Source organism: Nicrophorus vespilloides, unplaced genomic scaffold, assembly GCF_001412225.1.
Source record: "Nicrophorus vespilloides isolate i.1.1-1 unplaced genomic scaffold, Nicve_v1.0, whole genome shotgun sequence".
In the NCBI taxonomy this organism is placed as follows: Eukaryota; Metazoa; Arthropoda; class Insecta; order Coleoptera; family Silphidae; genus Nicrophorus; species Nicrophorus vespilloides.
Window position 1 is genome coordinate 312,689 of NW_017098599.1, and position 24,679 is coordinate 337,367.

The 24,679-nt window shown below is 32.9% G+C and overlaps 1 protein-coding gene across 3 annotated transcripts; it reads left to right on the forward strand.

Moving 5' to 3' along the window:
• Positions 1-3,719: 3,719 nt before the first annotated feature.
• LOC108562884 (microtubule-associated protein Jupiter-like) lies at positions 3,720-24,459 on the forward strand. 3 transcript variants are annotated; one of them, XM_017921380.1, is made up of 4 exons: positions 3,720-4,010; positions 23,318-23,499; positions 23,732-23,821; positions 23,885-24,459. In XM_017921380.1, the coding sequence occupies exons 1-4, from the start codon at positions 3,949-3,951 to the stop codon at positions 24,034-24,036; spliced, it is 486 nt and encodes a 161-aa protein (XP_017776869.1). In that variant the 5' UTR covers positions 3,720-3,948; the 3' UTR covers positions 24,037-24,459. The 3 variants fall into 3 exon arrangements, with proteins under 3 accessions (XP_017776869.1, XP_017776871.1, XP_017776870.1); XM_017921382.1 differs by lacking the exon at positions 3,720-4,010 and adding an exon at positions 8,408-8,488; XM_017921381.1 differs by lacking the exon at positions 3,720-4,010 and adding an exon at positions 18,996-19,152.
• Positions 24,460-24,679: the final 220 nt, after the last annotated feature.

Sequence of the window (24,679 nt, forward strand, 5' to 3'; positions counted from 1 at the left end):
CCCACTCTCAAAGCAATCTCTTCCAATTTGACAAAAACGTATTTGATAAAACGTAATTTAATAATATGACGTCTGTCATATTTTTGGTTTGCACTTAAACAATAATTTTATTTTATAATTAATAATTTTTAAAGTTTATTTTTTGAAATTCTATTATAATTTAATTAAAAACTAATAAAATACAAAAAAAAAATATAATAAAATTATACAAAATAAACTAAAAATAAATAAATAAATTATACAATTATATATAAATATAATTCTTCTAATCTTTTCATGGTTTAGCTTATTGTTAATGTTTTTTTTTATTTATTGATTTAATTAATTAATTTCAAGTTACGTCGAATTATTGATTGATTATCTTTTTGATGGAAACAAAACGTTGTCGAGACATCAAATATTACATGATTGAATTTGGTGATCCACAGTGCTCAAATGTCTGAAACAGACGTAACATCAATAGATAAACAAAACAAAATCGTGACATTCCTCTTATGACATTTTATTTAGTAATAAATTAAATAAATTGGAATTTGGATTGAATCTTCACTCTGAGCTTAGTATCTTATTGCTTGTGGTTTGTTACTATAACAGGGTGGGGTTAGAGGTTAAAAAATAATTTATGAAACAAATGGATGATCTAAAATTGAGATTTTTCGAATGAGAAATGAGCTTCAGCATGCACAATGTCATTTCTTTTATGACATATATCAAAATAATAAATAAAAAAACGTAATTGTGTAAACATGTCAGAATAAAAATAATTAACTATAGGTTTTAATGCCCTTGAAAACTTATTACATAAGAATTTACCAAATGAAAATTGACGTCATCAAAACAACCAGGAAATGACGAACAATTCAGATAGTGACATTTCTTTTATGACATATGTCAAAATGGAAATTAGTAATGAATATTCGGCAATAACAGACACTAGGTCTTCTTTTTATGCGGTTTTGAAGTTATGCGGTTTTTATTTCAAGAAGCATTTTTTTAAATAACTATTTTAGGCCATTTTGACACGTTTTGACACAAATTGGCAAACCATTTCAACGAAAAAGATGATAATTCTGAACGAGCATTCAAGTTTCAACGCGATTGTATAAAAAAAATAGCAAAACCATCGCAAAGTTTAATCACTGTATATATTGTCAAAGGGAAAAAATCAAGTTGAGACTAATTTTACTTGTGAGATTATATTGTCAAAGGGAAAAAATCAAGTTGAGACTAATTTTACTTGTGAAGAATCATTATCTTCAGGACATAGATCTGATATGCTGACTATCTCTTCTAGTGATGAAAGTGATTTCGAACCAGTTCGCAAATTATCCGAACACTCTCATATAACTCATATCAGGATTTCGAACATTATTCAGTTCGCAAATTATGCCGAACACTCTCATATAGCGACGATAATTCTAAAGAAAAAAATGTAAAGGAAGATTAACTTTCATAAAAAATCTCTGTATTTTTTTTTTGTAAAATTTTTAAGTAAAAATTTAGAAGGAATATGTTAAGATTATATTTTTCTGAAATTTAATAAACTTGTCTATGATTGTTAACGTTTTTATAAAATTANNTTTTCTGAAATTTAATAAACCCTTTTTTATGCGATGTTCGGTATATTGTAACTCATTGATTTAGTTTTATGCGGTTTTAAAAAATTATGGAATTTATTTTTATACGTGTGTCTAGTCCTTTTTTGTGCGATTTATTTTTATGCGTTTACCTGTGGAACGTATCTACCGCATAAAAAGAGAACCAAGTGTACATAAGTTTTAAAGTCTATTATCCGTTGGTGAATGACAGTATTTTTCAACTTTGACAGCTTGTTCAAGAAAACCTATAATGCAACATATATGACCTTAGACACGTTTTAAAGCTTATACAATTCTCCTTTATACTGCTAATTCATTTATGTGCTAATTGTGGTTTTAGAAAACTACCATATAAAGAAAAGTCATTGCTTTTTCGAGGCTTTGTATATTTTTTTCAACTGTAATACCTTGTTTTAAATAAACCACGAATGGTATACATTTTAATCTATCAAAATTTTGAAGCATGCAGATTTATATTTAATTTTGTTACTAATTGATGTACGTGCTTTATGTGGATTTGGATACAAAACAAGAAAATGTTAAAACATATTTTTTTTGTTAATTTTACAGGAAAACTACAAATGCTGAAAATAAGACTCTAATCATATTTTAAGGTGTAATTATTTTTATTTTATACGTTTACTAATTAATATATATGGTGGAGTTCGAGAAACGCGAGGACATGTCAAAACACTGTTATTTCTAACCTAAATAATTCGTTGTAAGTTCTAGAAACACCGTACATTAAGACAAACTTTTGCAATTTTGTTTAGCACCGTAATATATGACATGAAACATTCTTTTATGACAATTTGAATTTGTCTCATATTTTGACGTTTGAAATTTAATAATAAAATACAAATAAATTACAAATTAGTAACGTTTTTACTAATTTTAATGAAAAACTGATAAATAAACTATATTAGTGTTAGTATTATTACAAATTTCAGATTTTTTTTTATTACAATCTAATCACTTTAACTAAATTTAATAGTAATGTTATTGGCTATCTCAATTGTATCTATCTTTATTACATTTATTCGTTAATGTTCTATCTAGATCTAGAACAAGGGTTTTTTTTTTGGAACAAAGAACCATTTTTAAGATATTACTACTGAAACAAATTTCGCTACATAGATATAGCGTTGAAAACAAGGATCAATTTATAATCGAGCCGCATGCGGCTCCTTAGCCACGCTATTGTACATTTTAAGTCTATATGTTCATTTTTTTCTTTTGTAGCAAGTGTTTGCGTGCGATTGTATTTTCCTTTTAATATTTTGTACTGAAGTTTTTAATCTGTTTCTATTTGCAAAACATAGTATTAGGAGCACATGAGAGTGCTTTGAATAATTGTACGTAATGTTTTTGATTGGAATCGCTGGAGTATTTCAATGTTAGAGTTGATTACATGATGGATTTGTAAATTCAGTTCAAGCAGATATTTTACATTAACCTTCTGTGTTTGTTGTTTAAAGAACTAGGGAAATGTTTCCTTACTCATCGTACAGAAGACCTGAACCGATTTTGTTTTGTTTTAATGCGTCATTCTCAGAGTTAGTCTTCAGTTAGATTGTTAATGGCTTTTTTTGATGAGAAAATGAATTCAAATAATTGGCATGTAAATTGTAGATGTACGACAAGAAATACTTGCTTTGGTATATTGGGGTGCTCGTTTAAAAGAGACGGGGCAAGTGAATTATGCCACTCGCCGAAGATTTTTAGTCTGGAATAGAGGTGTTATTATCTGCGAAGGAGTGATTAATATTTGGCGTTTCGCAATAACAATGGAAGAGTGCATGTGGAAGAGTGAGGAGCAAGAGGCCGAAGAAGTCGCGCGCTTCGTTTTGCAATTTGCATAGTTGGAGGATGATGCATGGAGAAGGCAATGGTGCATTTACCTACACACACACACACTCTTCTGCAAATGTATTATGTCTGTGTACGTACGTGTTTATGTACTTGGAATACATGCACACATACGTTCGTACGAATAGAGGCACACGGATGGAATGGATGAAATGCACACACATGGATACAGGCAGTTTGTGGAGGACGGGAGAGGCCGACGTCGAGGAGTGCACGGGCCAATGCACATGGGCTCCCTATATAAGCTGGAGGAGCAGCGGCTGCGACTTCAGTCAGCTGACGCACCTCACCAACGCCAGACCTCGCCAAGAGATACTACACACCCTAACACGCAACTCCAAAATCCCCCCACACACACACGACCATTCCAAACATTCATTCAAACAGTACCGAACAAGACGTAACCGTGCGAAGTTCCTCCAGAGTGTGATACCTTCTTAATTTGTACTTCGAAACGCCTGAAAGAGAGGAATCAGCAGATATGGCCACCTACGCCGCCTACAGACACATCGAACTCGACAAAGTCGGCTACAGCAAGAAGCGGTAAGTACCCCGAATTTACTCGGATCAATAATACCTTCCACCATTTCGCACGCCACCATCCCCAATCTCACTCGCTCTCGCTCTTCCTCAAATATCCATGGAATCAAATCCAATTTACATATTTTCAAAACTTTCCAACAACCAAAATATATTTTATCTTTTACAAACAAACAAAATAATTATATAATAAAAAACAAACATTATTTAAAACTTTTTATCAAAACTTGAAAAAAACTATCCCTAAATTAAAATAATATATACAAAATGTTAAATTCATCGACAATCTATGAATTTGAGCAATTAATAATAGAAAAACATATTTTTTTTAAATTCTTTAAAACTATCTCAAAAATTAATACAATAATTTGCATTTTTTCAATGATGATTACAACAATATACAAAGTACTGTGTGACATTCCACATAACTTTTAAGAAAATTGTTGTTTTTTAATAATAAATATGGAAACTAGATAACAAAAAATAATACAACAAACATTATTTTTTTTAAATCTCCAAAAACCTTAATTCTCTTGTAATTATTATAATGAATCGATTTTTATAAGAAAATAATGTATTTACATTTTTCATAATTTATATAAATTTATAAACAAATTGACAAATATTAACATGATAATAAAAATAAATCTTTAAATCCCTTCCAAAACGTGAATTACAATATAAAAACAATTTAAAATACGATAAATAATAGCACACAATATTAACAAATTAGAATGAAATCTAAAAGATCGTATTTAATATAATAAGTTTTTTTTTGTTATTGCTATAATATTTATTTAATTGTATAATAAACTTCTGTTTTAGTCAGAAAACTTGAATAAATAAAAACCTTTATTACACAAAACATTTAGAACATCTAAAACATATATAATTTATTAAATTGGATTAAAAAAATGTAACATTAAACCAAAAAATATGTAATTAATTAAAAATACGAAAAGGAATGTATAAAAACCTGTCTATACTTTCTGCATTATATAGAAACAAAAAATGTAAGGAAACTATAGCTATTAAATTATATTTATTATGCTTAAACTCAACAAAATACATAAATCATGGGAACGGGTACAAAGAGAACACATCATGTTTAAATGTACCATTCAAATGTCATATTCTATGTATGTAGACTAAAACGCCTAGTCCATTTTTCTGTCAACAAATAAATGTGCTGATTTCTATAAATGTAACTATTATTCCTGCAAATTCACTTTACAATAGACAATGCATATTTAAATATGTACACTTGTACACTTTTGCTTTAAATAAATCAAATATAGAATTATATAATGAGACTTCTATCACTAATTAACGTAATTGCAAAGTACGAAAGATTCTTTCAATGAAAATGTATGTGCTTTGGATGCAATCCACAATTTATAAAAAGATGTTGAAAGTCGACTTTTACGTGCGGAATTTCTGGAAATAGCCGCAAAAAATAAATAAATAAATATAAATAAGCAGGAAACGGAAATTCGCTTCGAAAACCGCACGACTCGTTTACAATTATGAGCACATTTCCATAGCGAAAATAAAATGTAACAATTCCTCCACACAAAAACTGGATCATATCTATACGAATGCAAAATTACCACTACTATATAGTGATCGATAATAAAAATGTTTTCCATCTAAATTGAACAATTAAGACACCTGTATAGGATTGAAGCAAAATATAACTGGACGCAACAATGAATCGAACTTTCAAAAAATCTAATTAATTTGGGATCGGATCGAGGTGAAGGTAGATGAACGCAAGTCGCGGTTTGTTAATTAAAACACACCCAATTAATACTAATTAAAGCTCACAAATTGAAATGTAAATTTTCAAACGTTACACTCTCTTTCTTTTATGCTCCGTTCTCTCAATCCTTCTTTCTCTCTGTTTCTTCTAAACAAGAAATATATACGTCATTACGAAGTGTGTTATGCGTTACACACTAGTTTTTTTTTTGTGAATCGTAGTATGTAATTTTCTTTTATTTCTTGTTAGAAGTGTATTCACCTGTTCCTCATGAAACGTATGCGTCGGTAAATAACTAGAAATAACAAGGAACATCTGTTGTTTAGTTGTTACGCAAATTGCCAAATGTTTATGAATAAACAACACCAGTTGAACTTGTCCAAAAATTAATATCCACCTTTCATTTATAACCTAGGTTTAATTCATATTCTAATTTACACAAATTACCATACTATGATCTTAAACTTGAAGTAATCTTTCAAAATAAGTTAGTTTTATCCTGAAAGAATAAGTTTTGAAAATATTAGAATTATTCTTTTGACATTTATATTGACATGATGATAATGTCAAAATATGAATTCCTCAAATTGTCAATGGCTGTCAAACTGATAGTGATGTTTCTATAGGACACACAGTATAAAACTGTGTTAATTGTAGCAGAAAATTGTTTTGATTTAGTTTTATGTCAGAATGAATTGGAATTGCTTTATTTGATGAATCTATTGAAATTGTTGGTCCTCCATTGTTACTAACCTATATCCGGTTTGGGAGGATTTAAGTGGAGTAACTTTAGGGCAAGGTGTGCACCGTGTGTCCCTTTCTGAACGCGCGACACGAGAGAATGCACAACGTACACACCGCGCGTTTATTGCAGCAGGAAACAGTAGGAAGTGCACACACAAGCCCTATTCCTGTTACGTTGCTCACGCACGCAGATATCCGCCGGAACTTGGCCCCAATTTTATCGAGCACAGGAAGAGCGATTGTGGACGCAAAGAATCGTAACTACGATTCAAATTTAAACATTTACTATCATCAATGATAGTAGCAGCTTGTTGACAATGTCCCAATCATTAAATTATCTCATTTAGTATGTACAAAAAGTTGTAGGAATTTGCTATGCATAAGTAAAACAAACTCAATAATTATGGTGAAATAAACATCAACAAAAAAAAAACACCACTTTCTCAATTATTAATTATAACTGGATATTTGAATCGCTCAATTAAACTATTTACAACTTTAAGACTACCCAGTTTCATTCGATAATTAGTTAATAGGTTTGGCCGTATTTGCTGCATCCGTGAATTCTCTTTTATTTCTAAGGAATTATGCAAGCAGGTTTTCTTCATCTTGCATTGTTGTATAAATCACGGAGGACGACACCTCAAGGTAGAATAAAGGATGATGAGTAAGTAAATGGATGGGCTTTAATTGCGATGCCGACGGAGAGGAAGGCTTGAAGTTTGCAATTGATTGAAATTGTGAGAAAGACAGGTGTCCTAATTAATTGCCGTGTGCTTGAAAGACAGAAAAGTTCGCTTCCGGGTATGCCGGAAATCTGATACCGAGTTCCATACAGCATCTCATCTAAACGAATTAAAACGAGGAATAAATGTGTGTCTTTCAAATCTTATTCCGAGAGTTTTTCATAATTAATAAGAAATCTGTTTTTGTTTCTTTACACACGATTATACACGATATTTTTATGACAGTAAGTAACAAGAAATAATAAGAAACATCTGTTGTTTGGTTGCTATGCAATGCTTCGCATACCTGAACTGAACTTGTCAAAAAGTGGATTTCAACCTTTCGTTGTTCCACCAACCTTGATTTACTTTAACAGAATTCATATTTACAACTTAAATCACAATAACTTAATTATTACAAAACTCATTTTTTATATTCTTACAAATTATGAATGCTTTCAAAATTCTCATAAATTATCCTGTGACAACAAAATTTGTATATTTTATTTATAAAATTTGTCATAAAAATTCATTGATTTTGTTTAAGTTATATAATTGTTGAAATAACCTGGTAATATCACAAATTTTAATATTTTATTTTTAAAATTTGTGGGTTTTTTCAAAATTGTCCTGTCAAAATGACATAACTGTTTATTAACTGTCTTCTTTTTAAATTCGTGTTAATAGGGCAAATATTATAAAGACAGGTGTTCTAATTAAAAACTAGTGCTTTAAATCATATTTTTATGAGAATGCGTTTCCGGAAATTTAATACTAATTAAAACCAAACATCTGTAATTCAATCGAATCCAAGTCGTGGGGGTGTGTGTGCACACGCGTTGAAAGTGATTAATGAGATTTTTTTATCATTCTCTAAAGTGCATTACGTAACGACCGTAAAGCCTAAATTCTAAGCGGGAGGGCCGCAATCCACCCTCGACCACGGACTTTGGGGTTTATGACCTCATCCTCGTCGTCTGAGCGAGCGCCTCACGCGATCTGCTCCTAAACTATATAACTACACAAACTATCCGACTATACCACCAACCCTGCTCCATCGGCGAACCTCGCCCTACGTTCAGAAAATCCATACTTGCTCGTAAGCATTTACATTCGTTCCTGTCATGTCTTCTCTCGTCCAGAGAAGGTGAACAACTCATTCTTCACGCCAATACCCACATTTCTGTTCTGACCTGTCACAGGTGACACCTGTCATTTATAACATCTCCACTTTTATTCAACATACTATTGTGAGTTAAAAATAATCTCTGTCTATCGATTCATTGTGTGCTTAAACTATTAATAAAGTAAAGTTTTTATATTTAGACAACTCTCATTGACTATCCATTACTACATTTCTAGGCCATGAACTTTCATTTCAATTTTGGCAGATTGTCAAATCGTGATATCAAAAATGCTTGAAATTTAAAAATAAATTTTATGTGGGTCAATATTTGCAGGTAAAGTTAATTTATATTACCAGCTACACGTAATTTTTCAAATTTATTTATATAATTAGAATAATTAGATTAAATAATATTGGAACGATCTGGAAATTATAATAATTATTGAGAATTCCTCATGGAATTTATATTAATAAATTTAACTTTATAAATTGATATTTAGTTAATTGAATTTTTATTTTCAAATATATGAATAATGGATTTTTTTTGTATGATCTCACATAATTTGCTGAATATTAATGTGCATTTTTAATTCTACGTTAATTATAATAATTAATATCAATACCTTGCAAGATTTTAAGTGATTGGGAAAGACGCATTGTGCGATTTCTCAAGGTACGCGATTCATACTGCTCGTATTGCGTAATAACACATGGTCTTGCATAAATAATTACGTTTAATTTTCCGCGTATTTCCGTGACTTAAGTGCACTGCATTAAATCTCTTGGTTTCCATTAACTCTCAGTCTTAATATTTAGCTTCGAGTTTAATTATTAATTTTCTTTTCAAGTAAAAAAAAAATGCATGAAAAATTGGATTTCCGCGTTTCACGATCGAAGCATAAGTGTCACGATCGAAGTTTGTGGGATGTGCAAAAATTATGTATTTAGATTCACGCAAAACGTATCTCCTCTCATCGTGCGACACACGATGCGATCGAAACGCGTTTGCTGCAGCTGCATCGCATTCTTACACATCAAACAAAAAAATGTGGGAAAAAGCGGTTTCTAACTGTGAACTTTTGCTTCGCCGATTTCACAGATTCTGTGAATGAAAGTTTTCGAGCTAACCGCGTTCCAACTTTTGCTTGTAGATTCGATCTTTGAAACTTCTGCAAAGCATATAAGTTTATTATGGGTAGGAATTTAGTGATTTCTTTTGGTTGAGAGGATGCATAAATCGATGGCGCGGATCGCGTGCCCGCTTATATTTAAATTCCGAAAAAAGGAAAGCCACTGTTGAGGAAGAAGAAGCTATTCAGTATTCCGCCTGATTTACATTCGTACCTGGTAACCCAGAAAATGCGAAACCAGAAGATTAACAAGCATAAATCATGAATGAACGAAGACCTGAAATTAAATCTTTTCTCTTTGTTTTTTTTGTTGGTCCTCCCGAAAAAATCCGTTATGACCTTTAACTTGATAAATAAGCGCGACCGTGTAAATAAATGAAGAGAAGATAACAACAATGATGGTTCTTCCCTATCTGCCATCTGTCGGGATTTATTTATTCTAGAAATGCATGCAGCGGACGTATGTGAGCGAGGAGGCTCTTCTCTTGCAGGAATTCTTGGTAAAAGTCCCTCCAGAAAACTGGAGCCGACGATAATTAAATTAATTGCGGCACTCGAGAAGGAGCAACGGCCTCGGACGCCTTTTTATTTTATTTTTTTATTTGGAAACATTAATGCACTTTATTGTTGTTGCTGTTGTTACTCTTGTTGGTAGGCAACGTTTCGTCTTGTCGCTCCACTTAATTTTCTGTTAAATAAGTCAGCTCCCACGCGACGGGAGATGATTAATTTCGAAGAAGGTCGCCCACTCGATGGTAACAAGCGCAGAACACAACACAAACAAAACAAAAGAAGATGATGATGATGAAAAAAATAATAAACAAACGAAAGACGGCGACAACGAGAAAGCAGTACAGATCTGAAAGACATTAACGTTACTGTACTTCGGTGTCAAAGCTATGCGAGAAACGTGTCCGTGTATTTCCAGAGATTAAAAACTGCTATTCATAACAGTCATTCTTTGATACTCGAGAACTTTATTTTACACAGCCAAAACTAATGACTTGTCCAATATTAAGAGGAAATTCCTGTTTATTGTTTTATTCATCAAATAGTTGAATTATTATTCACGACAGAAATGAAAGACGTAAATTATTCTGTTAAATCGGATTAAAAAAATTTAAAAAAAATGTTTATTTCAATCATTTCTATATGTGATATATGAGATATTTGGCGTGAAGAATTCAAAATTGGAACCGGAAGATTAGTTTATATCTGCCATCAACTTGAACTTATCAACTATTTGATGGCAGACATAGATACATAAACTAAACTTCCGGTTCCACTAGACATTTGAGTATGAATACTTCCCGCCAAATATATCATCTGTCATATAAGATAGAGTCATGTATGTGTTTCCATGACTACAATAGCTTTTATGTAAAATATGTTTATTTTAGAAATTTTATTAAAACTTGAAACGTAAATCGATTTTTTTTGTTGTTTATCTTTTATTTTTCAAATAAGTTTAGTGAAACAGTTTAATAAATTAGTCTATTGACCTAAGCCTTTCTGTCCGGTGATTAAGTTACAATTTAAAATTACAAGAAAACTAAAGCTAACTATAAAAGAAAATATTGTATAGTAACACATAGTTGAATCTGTGTGGTTGCAACTTGATCTTCATTTCGAGGTGCTAGGAAACGAGCACGAGATTTACAAACAATTAATGCGGAATGCAATAATCGTGTGATTGCACGAAGGCGTAATCAATTCCACGTAATTGTCGGTTATAAACGCACGTTCTTTTCGTCCGGGCATTGCGCAATGTAATCACTAGATGTGCTGCTCAACATTACGTACGCATTCTTCATCATCTCCTCCATATTATACTCATTTTTTTTTTCTTCTTCTTCTTCAATATCTTAACTGTACTAACGCTGATCATCATCATCAACAACATCATTTTAGTAGTCGTCGGATTCCGAGCGCACAATAATATTTAAATTCACGCTCTGATTGAAAACGCGAGCTCGAACAGTTAATTATCAAATCTTTCATCGGGATCGTTACGGTTAGATGGCGCATCCAGTGGAAAAGAAGAAGAGAAAGATGAAAGGCGAACGAACGAACAAAAAAAAATGTGCGAACGCAACGAACGATTGAACCGTTTCGTCGACTCATTTTTTTAATTATCAATCAATTTAAAAATCGAACTTTGCGCTGTTTCCCTTTTTGTTTTCATCGATCCGTAATACCGGTAATAACTTAACTTACATATTTGACAGCAGAAACGTCAAATCGATTAGTTCTATTAATAAACAAAATCAATTGTATTTAGAAAAAAAAAGTCATATTTTGTAAAATATTGTATTTTTTAATTTATCTAAACTTTGTATATTTAGTAAATGTGATGTATTTCAATAACCAGATTTCCTTATTAGGTGGAACTGTCAAAATGTCAATTATGGTGATTTTATTGTGCGTTGCCAACTGAATGTTTATAACTAGAAAGCTGTGACAGTGCGTCAAATTTGTTTTCGAAAACGGAAAGTTACAATAAAAAAGAATAAATCACTAAGTTCCATTAATAAACAAATTTTACAAAATTATATCAACATTTTGATTCAATTAATAAATTATCTAAACTTTCTACATTTGATAAATGTGCTGTCCAATTATTCCAATAACCAAACTTCCTTATTGGGTGGAACTGTCAAAATGTTGCTTTTATGGTGATTTTATTGCCAACTGAATGTTTATAACTAAAAAGGTGTAACGGTGCGTCGAAATAGCTTTCGAAAATGGAAGGTTACAAATTTAAAAAAAGGATGAATCTGTTTAAGGCCATCGATTTCGATATTAAAATCCGGAAATATATTTCATTTTAATCTGATTTTTCCATATAGGAGATGCATCCATATAAAGCACCTTGCACTCGGACCACATGCACATGCCATTACATTTTTTTCCCTTTTTATTTTCATTACTCTTCCTTAGTCGTCGTAGTAGTCACTCTCACATTCCGGTCAACGAGGATATATTTCTAAGTATCCGGACACCGGATATCATCATGCGCTTCTCTCAACTGGAAATTCATCATTGACGTCTATCAAAGTTTTCGCAGATAATGATTAATAATAATTATATTACAATGGAATACCAGAGTTGAATGTAGATTATCTAGTGATCTGGTAGAAAATTCGAACTATTCGATTCACCGAAATTCGATTTATCTCGAAGGAATCGTTCGTTGCGCTGCCAAGTCTGAAAACGGTACAGAGTCATGACCCTAATGGATAATGGCACGTGAATCGAGACAAATCCTAACCGTCCATTATTATTGGTATTAGTAACGTAAACGAGCTTAAGTAAAAGGCTTTGGCCAACGTCGTTAGAAAGGATTCCAGTTACTTCTTTACCTATCATCCGAGTTTAAAGCTAATAATAACCGGTGCTATGTGCTCGCCTTCTGGGTTAATTCCAGTTTTCCTTGTACAATTCTCCTAATGGAATCGAGTCACCTACGACTTGTGGGGTTTCCGGTTTGGCCTCCACTTTTACACGATGGGAACGAAGAAGAAGAGGAAGGGTCATAGCTCACTTGATATGCAGGTCATATTACACGTACTTCCCTTTCCCCGTGCAAGAGGCATTAGAAGACCAACAAATGGTCTCCCGTGTCCAGTAATTACCTTCACCGTTGGGAGGGTGCAACAACCCTCATCGAAATCAATATTTACCGCGGCTTGGATCCGTCCTCAGTTGGATTCATTGAACTTTTCCCACACAACACAAAACACACAGTTCCATTTACATCATTGCACCATTACAACAATTACAAATATTTACAAAATTGCAATTAAACCACCACACAAAATTTAATGAACATAAAATCAATTAACACTGCGAAATTCAATTAATTAAACAAAATAACGAAATTGCAGCACCAACAAATAAAACACGAAATAATATTGATAAATTAAAAATCAAAATTAAACTGAATTTTAGATCAATTTTTAATTTACATTTATAATTTCTTAAATGCGTTGTTTAAATTTAAATTGACTAATTCCCAATCCGAATTTATAATGATCCATTTAATTGCACCTATTATATGATTATCGAGTATTTATTTCATTACAAAAAAAAACTACTTAAGGAACGCTTATTAAATAATTAATTAACTTGACTTCGAAGTCAGTCAATTTGGCGTTTGGCGATTTTTCGAGCGAACCAAATTAAAATACAGTTCGAGCGTATTCATTAGGCCCGAGGTGATCCACGAAGGAGCTAATTAGTTCCAGTTTTAATTAGCGAAGAAACGAGTGCTCGTATAATTATTATAATGATAATATGCATACAAACGTGGTGTTTGGAAGCCGAGCAGAACAATACCTAGGAAGTCTTCCAACGGTGATCACTCAATTTGCACAGATTATATTAGTCGCAATGCACCTTTTTCGATCAATTTCCATTCCATTTGTTTCTATTTTTTTTTCAGAGATGAATTTATGAAATTGCAATTGGACTAAATTCGATCCACCAGAAATTCATTGGTTTGAAAAATAACTTGGAACAGAATAGATTCGTCTCTCCTCTCTCGCACGTCATGTGAAGAAGGATCGTAATTATGTTCTTGCATAAGGTTTAACGCTCTCTTCTCGATGCGCGTTCCTTCGGTTGGCTTAAGATAATGCCTCCTTTGTCCATTATAATGAAAGTGGATTTACGCGGTTTCGTCGTTTCTAAAAAGTTTTAATCTTCTTTTAAGTGCGGCTCGTCGTAAACCGTGTGCGCTCGCGCCACCCACGTGCATCTCCGAAAAGAAAAAACAACAACAAACAAACAACAATCTTCTTCTCCGCTCGATGGAATTCGTAATCATGCGGGTGCAGGATTTGCAAAATCCTCTTCCTCTCAAAAGATCAGAAAGCCCAACCTAGAGTCTTCACTACATCCTTAATGCCAGATTCCATTCCTTATTTTTTTTTTCTTGTTTATTTACTTTGCTTGGAAACACTAAATGCATTTTAATTGCTTTTCATAGTCAAGATGTTGGAGAGACATAGGTGATTGCTTTCCACATAATGGTACAACAACAACAACTGCAGCAACGGTACTTCTGCTCTCCCGAAAGAGTTATTATACCGAATGTAATCCAATTAGTTCTGCAAACAAAACGAACGAATTGAGTCATTCTTTAATGATATACGCACGTACATTTGTCAAACTATTTTTACGCATAAACGATCAATGTTATATAATGGATTTTATTATTTAATGTCTAGTGATCATGCGATAATCTCAGTTCTGTTCCACTTGGCACAATCATAGCTTTATCGATCGTTTCTACATTTACCAAAAGGAAATTTCCAGAAGAGTCATTTTTATATATCACAATCATTATTTCCATCGAAATAATTTTATATAATTCATTATTTATGGAAAAGTAATAATCATATAACATTAATATGAAATAGTTTGTTATTAAACATTGTAATAATAAGTAAATTTATTAAACTTTTCAGATTCTGATAAAGTAATCTTTTTAACGTTAACGATTGTTAACTCACGCTTCTTAATTTAAATACGTTAATTTGCAGTGAATACCATTATTGGTAGATTTACAATCTATGTAAACGCTCTAATAAGAAATATGTTTTTTAAACGTTTAAAGTTATAACAAATTAAAATACATAAATTATTATTATGTTACAACGTTTTCTTTTCATTCTTTAATAAGATGATTTATAATAAATTATAGAAAATATTAGTAAACGCACTAATAAGAAAAATACGTATTAAACTTTCCAAAGAAAGTTGATTCTGATGAAACGAGATTATATACGCAGTCTATATAAAACATTTAGTGATACAATAAATTATAAAAATTCAAGTTTTTTTTCAAAATAAACTTATTGATAATTGTCTTTCAATCAATATGATGTATTCAATCTATTTGAACGCTCTAATCAAAAGTATGGATGTTAAACTTTCCAAACGCCATTTAAAATGCGAAATTGCATTAAGAGAGAAAATAAATAATTTCTTTAAGCATTCTTAATAAGCCGTTTACCATTAAAAAAATGATTACTGCAATATCTCGCTTAGTGCGGATAATAGGACTGTTTGGAATAGGACTAATCGAGAAACTAAATGCATACAACAACAATACAAAAAAAAAACTAAATTTTTAGAATTTATTTTGTTCAATTAAAATTTCGTTTGTTTTCAAATTTTCAAACTGGACTATAGTGAATCCGGACTGATTGAAGCCGCAATATGCGAGTTATTGTTGTATATTGGTAGGCGAAAAAAAATCTTTATGTTCTCTTGTCTTATCTCCGAATGTTCGTCTATATTCTTCATATTCATTCTTCACTTATTGGTAGGTGAATTTGGAAGTTTTGCGAACGATCTCATGAAAAGTACGTCTGCGAAGTTTACGGAATCAACTGTTGACACTCGACGAGTAATCCAAATAAAGAAGTTCAGCAATGCGTCGTAGAGAATATTGGTATTTTTACGTTCACATTGGTTCGAAAGTGAAATCCTCGGAATAGAAACTTGAACTTGCGAAATGCCCTTTCGGGTAGAAAAAGAAAATAACAAAAAAAAATAGCGTAATCGAAATGGGGCGTAAACGGTAAATACCTTACTTATCTGAACACCCACACCTTGCATGATTCGTTTTGTTCATCTGGTGCAGCAATCATCTCGATTCTTCGGTTCTCGTTCTTATTGCTGTTGTTTTTCTTTTTCGTAAAGTTATCTCTCCTAGGCCAATTACACTCATCCACCTCATCATGATCACGCCCCAGAGGAGGAATGGCGCGAAAGGCATTGTTTACTCGCAAACCTAATTAAACCTAACCCACCCACGCTCACCTGAAACAATTAAATTGATATCTTGCCCTCGAGACGATCGGGCATTAATTGCGAACGAGCCTTATTTAGAAAGTCGCGGGAGGAGATGAAAACGAAACAAAGCAAAACGGGGGCCAAAAATATAAAGAAATAATTCTTTCTTCGTTCCCTTTTCGCTCATTTTATACATATATAGACAATTCAAAGAGGTTAAGCAACCCAAATAATGGGAGGAAGCAGCCAGCTCGGAAATTCTGCATACAATGGTTTGGGAGACAAATGGATGAAACAAACAACAAAAAATAATAAGTGGAGTGTGTGAGGAAGAGAGAGAAAGATGAGCAACAATAAGAAAAGCTGCGGTGATTTCGTTATTTTTTCGCTACGCCTAGAATACATTACTATTATTAACGCTTTTCTGGAATAATGCTTGTTGATGCAAGACCGCAATCTCGAGTACGAAGCCTTATTGCGTCGAAACCATACACGAACGAGTTCAAACAAATTCAATTATAGAAACGACTTTTTTTTTCACCTTGAATTACATTTCTTTCGTTTCAATAAAATCAATCAATACCAGAAAAATTACAAACTATAACTTATTTATAAATGATCATAAAAGAAGCAATGTAATCGATTAATTTCATTGCAACTTTACGAACAAATATAACTTATTTCTTTTACACAGAATTAAATATGTTTCCATGTTACTTCAACTTGATGAAACGGAGAAAAAGAGTCGAAATTGAATTCGTTTGAGCTGGTGTACGATTTCGACGAAATAAGGCTTTACTGTTTTTTTTTTCACAATATTCAACTGACAATTCATTTATTTAATTAGTTTTCTTCATTTCACAATATACACAACACAGAATTGAAGTCAATCATCTTTTAACTAATTAAGAAATGTTTCTATAGTCTCTGTCATTCTTCCAAACTCAGTATAAGTTCACTGAATTACACTGAAACAGATGCAATTCCAGTCATAGAATCAATTAGACATTTTTTTCTTAAAATTGATGATGTCTAAATTTAATCAGGTTGATGAAACATTACGTTTTCCAATTTTACAATATGAAACTCGCAATGCATTCCTTTAATTACATTGGTTTCATTCATTTAATAATATACGAATTATAATCAATCGTCTTTAAATTAATTAAAAAATTTTGCTATATTCTCACAAATTCTTCCGACCTGAAAATAATTTGAACATGTGAAGTGCATAAAGGTAATTACCTATAGCAACTAATTTTCCTTTATGCACTTCACATTTTTTTGCAATAATTGCAAATCAGTTTACGAACGATGCTAAAAACTCGCAAATTTAACATAAATCTTTCCAAATAACTTGACTTGTTTTCCATCCAATTAAATGCGACGCATTCCGAAAAGAGTATATTTTTAGTCTTCGTCTTATTCCAACATTGAGTATATTTTAGTTTTTAATTAAATATTCTTGATTAATTACTAATTACTAAAATAGACTCGTTTATCACAGTATCTAACTTATTAACACAACTTGCCACAAATTGTAAATATTTTCATTATGTTCTCCCTAGTTATTTTGTTATAAATCGAAATGAAAAATCTCTGGCGGATGCAAAACTTTGTACGTTTCGATGCTGCTTGCTGTGCCTCTCGGAAGGGTTCGAAAATTCTTTGCATAAGCAAAAACCCGCTCGAGATGTTTCCATAAAGAAATGATTCACCGTCTGAAAATCCCCGACCGCGCGACCACTTCTTTTTCTTTATCTTTTGACCTTCGAAGAAATATCACATACTGGAACCCGACGAAAAAATCGAAAAACAACGCGTAACAACAACAATAAATAAAGAATGAAAAAAACGATGTAAGCGAACGAAACTCGAAAGAAGTAACATAAAAGGTAAACATACTTGGAATGCCCGTGCCTCGGAGAAGTTTTAATAATGTATTCACCCATTTTCAATGATTATGAGTTTGCTTCTCATGCATGAATATGCACAGCGTTCCGAGCGAGCTTTCAACTCGAACAAATCCAATTAAAAACTAAACCTCTGCAACATTACAATCTCGTTCTTTTCTACGATCATGATGCATCATTTAAGACAAATTCAATTTCTTCTATTTCTTCTCAAATTACCGTAAATATGTCAAATTTATGGTTCATCATTTATGATCGATTGCAGTAATCTCAGTCTGTTTAATCTCATTTTATGGCATTTGACATTTTTTTTTTCAAATTCTATATTTCATTAATGTATCAAATTTTTGTGTAATTATTATTATATCAGATTATAGTCTTATATCTCTTATACCAATATAATGTCATTTTTATGATATTTGTCAAAATTGACCGTTTTATCTTAAGCAAGATTGTATGAAATTGAATAAATTATTGTTGTAAGAATGCAGATTATCGAAAGTGCCAGTGATCAATCAATCGTATCAATTGACCATCAATCATACCAACTGCTGTTTCTAATTATGTTAGCGTCGGTTGCTACGGGCATAAACAGAAATGTAACGACTAAATAATTGCCATGTGTGTTGGATCAAATGCGTGTAACGAATACTGGGATAGCAACGATCGTAGATAGCGATTTGCGCAAATCCATTCATTCATCCAGACATGCTAAAGCCGATGATTGAGATGTTCCGCGCTTCGCGAAATTAGTACCAATTGACAAGTAAATCTTGCGCCATTGCTCGAAGCGATGCACCATGCATTACGCGGAAATAATACACGTCTCTAATTGACCAATTCGAAAAGTTCCGAAGCCTTTTTGCCTGATCCTGCTCCCGGTGTACCTAAGGGGCTTCAACCGTGAAGGATTTATGTACTACTGGTTTTACCTATTCTCCGTAAGTAGCTGCACTCTAATCACGAACCATTTGACAACTAGATTGTCATAATAGGTATTACGAGTTTTTCGCTCCCTTTTTTAAAGTGTTTCCACCTCTTGCGAATGATAAATTATATAATAAGTGGAGATACATCATTTGATAGCTAATTACATGAGCAATAAAGAGATGAGATTAAAATGAAGGTTAAAGATGACAAGTGACGTATCTTTTTTTACAGTGATCTTTTGATCTGTAGAAACAAATGTATGTGTCATTAAATTGACGCAAAAAGTGACAGGTGTCACTTTGACTGTAATTGAATATAGTGTTAGAAGCAATTGTGAGTTTAAGATATACGTTTTAAGATAGCGTTTAAGTTTAAAGCGTGAGCGTTGTGAATGGTCTTCGAGGGAATCCAATTAGACAAAAGAAACAAACAGGAGAGGAGTTGCTTCCCAGGCAACTCGAAGAGAAAAAAAAAGCGAGGAGGTGGAACAAGAATAAAAAGTCAGAAGCAAATGAATGTTGTTGAAATTGGATTCAAATTCATACCAATTTGATGATGGGATTACATGAAATTATCTGTAGAAATGATTGCGTTGCTCTGTCGCTTGGGTAAACTCGAGGAGGATGAAGAAGAAGGAGAAGAAGATGGTGAAGAAGTTCGAAGCGACGGGCAATAACTTCCTCATCATTTATCCGTCTTCGAGGAGACGCGCGAAATGTAATTAAAGGGAAATCATTTTCGATCGAGCCTCCCATTGTGGCGTAATAACCGCTAATTACGTTCGACGCCATTTGCGGCCCGATATTAACGTCTAATGCCGTTTACTGCTACCCGGAAACCCTACCATGAAACGCAATATCTTCAGCAATTTGCTGAAACACTGCTGAACCGATAACATATAACAACCACAACCATAACTTTCAAGCAACCATACGCAAATTTATGTGCAAGAGAGCTTCGGATGGAATTCGCTTTTCCCAATTGTGATTCAGAGCCATCGAAACGATCGTGATTTCGTTATTACTACTTTCACGCACGATGCTAAATGTTTGTAAACAGTGATCCAAAGCCGGGACCTGCCTCAAGGTGAAATTCGTTATTCTGCAACGCGATTAGCGACGTGTATTTGCGAACGACGCGATTCTCACTTACCTAATCCAGTTAGTTGCTAACGCAGTTCGATAAACTCGCGTACATTCCAAACAATTAAATATAAGTAAAACTTCTTGCGTTAATTTATCATCATTTTTGTGTAATTATCTTATACCAACAATCTATTCTTGGATTAGTTTAATTAACTTTACTGAAACGATTAAACCGAATTTATCAGCATATCAAGTTGTTAATCAAAGTTGCTACTGTTTCGTACCAACTTCAAGGAGTTCAGTACCTAATCACATCTGTTCACTACCAACTTTCATCATCCATCCATCATCCATCTCCTCCCCTTCTTCTCTATCCACGAGATCGTGTACGTGATCAAATGCATGCATTATAAATTAATTAGCCGGATAGTTCGGTTAAGCTTAACGGTGAAAACGCGCGTCTCTTCTGCGTACCCGAACGTCCTAATCATTCCGAGATTCCGTGGCTAATTGCGATGATGATTGCCATAACGGTGCCAATTATGTAACTATTTTTTTCGTGCAATTAGATCGACGCCGTCCCCCCACCTAAACATTTGCACCGTCCTTTGTCCTGCAACATAATCTGCGGATGTACACCTTGCTGGTCATGTCGTCATGACCGACAGACATACAGACAGACAGGATGGTCTCGGAAAGCCGATCCTTATGGTGGGCCGCGTTGCGTAAAGGCGGACAGTATAATTGCCGCAATTACCAATTCTAATGTCATGCTCACTTCACTTCAGTGGCGACTCGTTCATAAGGGCTGCAGTATTGCAACCCTTGCAGAATAACATGAAAATTCCCTGCATGTTGACGTTTCACTACTGCTTTTCATCCCATTTCACCCATTAAAGTAAGAGTCCCATTTTAATTTGAGATTGTTATTCGAGATTAAGTATTGAAGGACATCAAAAACAAACAAACTAAAAGTTTTACTGACCATTCATTGCAAAAAAAAACTATATTACATATTTTTTTTTTTTTTTTTGGATTTTGTCAATATTTCTTGTGAACATTTTAAAGATATTGACAACTTGGATTCTCTACTTAAAGTTCTTTTTATATATTTTTCTACTCCTAATAAATAAAAGAAAAACTTTAGCTTTGATAATTACATTAAATCGATATTTAACTTCAATAAAATTGTCTTTGATGGAAGATAACATCCAAGGACAATAAATCTACAGGAAACCTTCGTTAGTAGCATTCAATTTCATTGCATTTAATCATTGCATTTATTATTTAATTTTAAATCGTTTTATGTAAATTCGAGTTACTCTAACGAAAGTTTACAAAATCTATTGTCGTGTCCCGGGATTAAAATATCTTGGACACTGTGGACTAACTCGTAGTTATGTCGTTGTGGAGCCCTAGGGGAGTTTTAAAGAATGCTATAAGTGGAAGTTAGAGTTTTTATGATAATAAACACTATATTATTCACTATAAGATTATTAATAACTTCTATGTCTAAATTCCAATTGCTAAGTTTGTTACTAGGGTTTTTATGAGTGTAACTAGGACTCCAAAGGACTCTCAGCACCTCATTCAATATTACAGTCATAATAAATTAGCATATCATTTAGCATAATAACTGGATAACTTATTATTTGACTGACTTTATTACTATTCAAAGAAACGAAAAGCGTTTTGTACGAAGGCACGATATTTTGAGGACGTCGTTCCGTGTACAGCCTGGTTCCCTCATAACTCAAACCGAATGTAAATGTTTTGGATGCGACACAATTATATCGGATCCAATCGATCTCGTATATTCGAAAAGAGACGCATTCAATTCAAATCAGTAATACAATTCATATTTGAAAATATGCATTGGAATGAATTATTCAGAGATTATAACCCACATTTCTCGTCCACATTTAACAAAAAAAAAATGAGATGAATATCATTAAATCATATAAGATTATCGTGATTGGAAACAAAATTTCAACATGACAAGTAAAAAAAAGCCTTGTCACGAACGTACCTAAAATAAATAACACAATACGACTTTGTTACCAAACATAATCTTAACTGAATACTTAAGTTGCATTACTGTTAATTACATTACTTGTATGTTAATTTGTATAAATAGGTGAAAAATAATTAATAAATATTTGGTTCAACTCCGCTTATTTCTATAACAAATTGTTTCCATATTTTTTAACAACGAAAAGAAATCAATTTTCGTTAAAGAATTTGCGATTTCCCAGAAATGCGCACCCAAAAAAAAAATTAAATTAAATCTGTCGGCCCGAGGAAAACTTTTATGATGACTATAAGCTTTCAGAAACGCGCTAATGAATTTCTCCATAATAAAAACGCCGTTAAGTTTTGTGCCCGAAAGAACGATGAAACGGAACGGCAGAAGCGTAAAGTTCTGTAACTTAGTACCGTGCTGACGTTTATGTAACTGGATGTTGTTAAAAGCGAATCGAATACTTTCTTCATTCCTTTTTTTTTTAAGACTTTCCATAAAGTGTTTAAACAAGCGTTAAAAAAACAAAATGAGAATATGAAAAGGAGGATACATAAAAGAATGTAATTTTTATTGGAACCGTATTGTAATTTGATGGGCACAACGAAGAAGAGATTTGAATAGAATGCGAAAGATGATGGATGAGGATCGGGGGAGGCTTTGGGTTGGAACAAGAAACGCGGGGTCGTTCAATATTTATGATATCTCTGCCATTATTTATGGGTATCGCATTAAATCCGTGTGTGCGTCGGAGGCGGACCAGGAAGTACTACTACTACTCACCAATGCCTTTATCTCGGCACGTTAATCAACCTCGTTCTCTGGCCATAATTTAAGATGCTTTCTAAAGGCGGTGACGGCAAATCTTCGACGAATATGACTGATGTACATATACTTGTCAAGTAAATTGTCAAACTCTAGCTTCCTGAAACAATGTATACAACAATGTATTTATAACAATATATACTTTTTGTTTTTCCATATGAACAACATCGTACATAACTCTAATTGAACCTTCAAAGTTGATGATTGATCTACGATTTAAGCTAATGATTGTATTTGATTTTGCAGCGTCCGTAATCCACCCAGCGACATTGTGAATGTAATGTCCACTCCGCCCAACAACAACAAGAGCGTTGTGGACGGCACACCCCGTCGTAGATCCACCACCAGCAATGATTCTTTCAACCGTCTGTTCGGAGACAGCCCTGCCCAAGCCCACACCCCACGCAGAGCATCGCTCACCAAACATGGTAAGCAAAAGAAGATTTAAATGATTTTAAAAATCAAGTACATACTGTTGCATCCATACCATTCGCATCACGATATTTAAAGTTGCTTAAAGTACTCATGGTACTCATTGAACCAACAGTAAAATTGGTACCCCTGACGGATAAATCCACCCCCCCTTTTTTTCCATCCTCCGGGATGTATTTGGCAGGCGTCTCCTGACACCAGTTTTTATATACTTTGTGAATATTGTAGATGTGACAAATCGCAACCCTGTGACCGGAGACGGAGTTCAATCTTGGGATAGAAGACCGGCCAGTCGCAACACACCAAAAAGCCATTCAGGTACGAATTCTTTTAAAAAAACTTGTGTTATTTCTATAACGATTTCGGTGTTTTCGCTTGCAGAGAGGAATCCAGTTACTGGCGAAGTATACACTATCGTCAGTCCGGTCAGCACGCCGACCAAGGCTCTGACCAACGGCTTTCCAAAGATTGCCGTCGTCACTAATGGTAACGCGGAACTACCAAGCGGACCCACCACCAACGGTCAAGCCTAATTTGAAGGAAGGAGCAGAAAAACAATAAGATGGATGTCCGATTTTGGATCACTTACTTTATATTTCTCATAATTACGACTGTTAACCTTGTACTTCTCTTACTTACATTTGCTTGGTTAAACATGCCAGAAATATCGGTATATTCATGAGATTCATCAAGTGTACACACATACAGTTTAACACATTAGCGCCCATCTGTCTCTTTCTCTAAACAATTGCGATAGCGAACGAAAAGCCTTAACTATGAAGATGAAAATTGTAACGACATGAAAATAAAAACTACATTAAAGCAACAACATATTTTAGTTTGTTAGTACATATTTATAAATATATACATTTGTTAATCTTAGAGTTTATATAGACTTATTCGATTTTTAATTTGATTTTTTTTTATTAGTGATTAATAAATCATGTTTTATACTGCATGTCTTCTAGTTATTTGCTCCACATCCTAACATATTCCTCAATCACTATTACACAATACATTTACAATCAGAACATAATCAAGAATACTTTAATCTAAATTGTACTTAGAACTCAACAACAATTTCTTCAATTTACCTTTGTTTCATACAGATATTTATATTGGAGTCATAAGAAATAATATTTATTAGAAAGTGGAAAACTTTACATATTGAAAATA

What these genes read in the sequence shown, in the direction of transcription:
- LOC108562884 (XM_017921380.1), top strand. Translation starts at nt 3,949, where the DNA reads ATGGCCACCTACGCCGCCTACAGACACATCGAACTCGACAAAGTCGGC. An exon ending in GTCGGCTACAGCAAGAAGCG is followed by an intron (nt 4,011 to 23,317) that starts GTAAGTACCCCG and finishes TTGATTTTGCAG; the next exon opens with CGTCCGTAATCCACCCAGCG. An exon ending in AGCATCGCTCACCAAACATG is followed by an intron (nt 23,500 to 23,731) that starts GTAAGCAAAAGA and finishes TGAATATTGTAG; the next exon opens with ATGTGACAAATCGCAACCCT.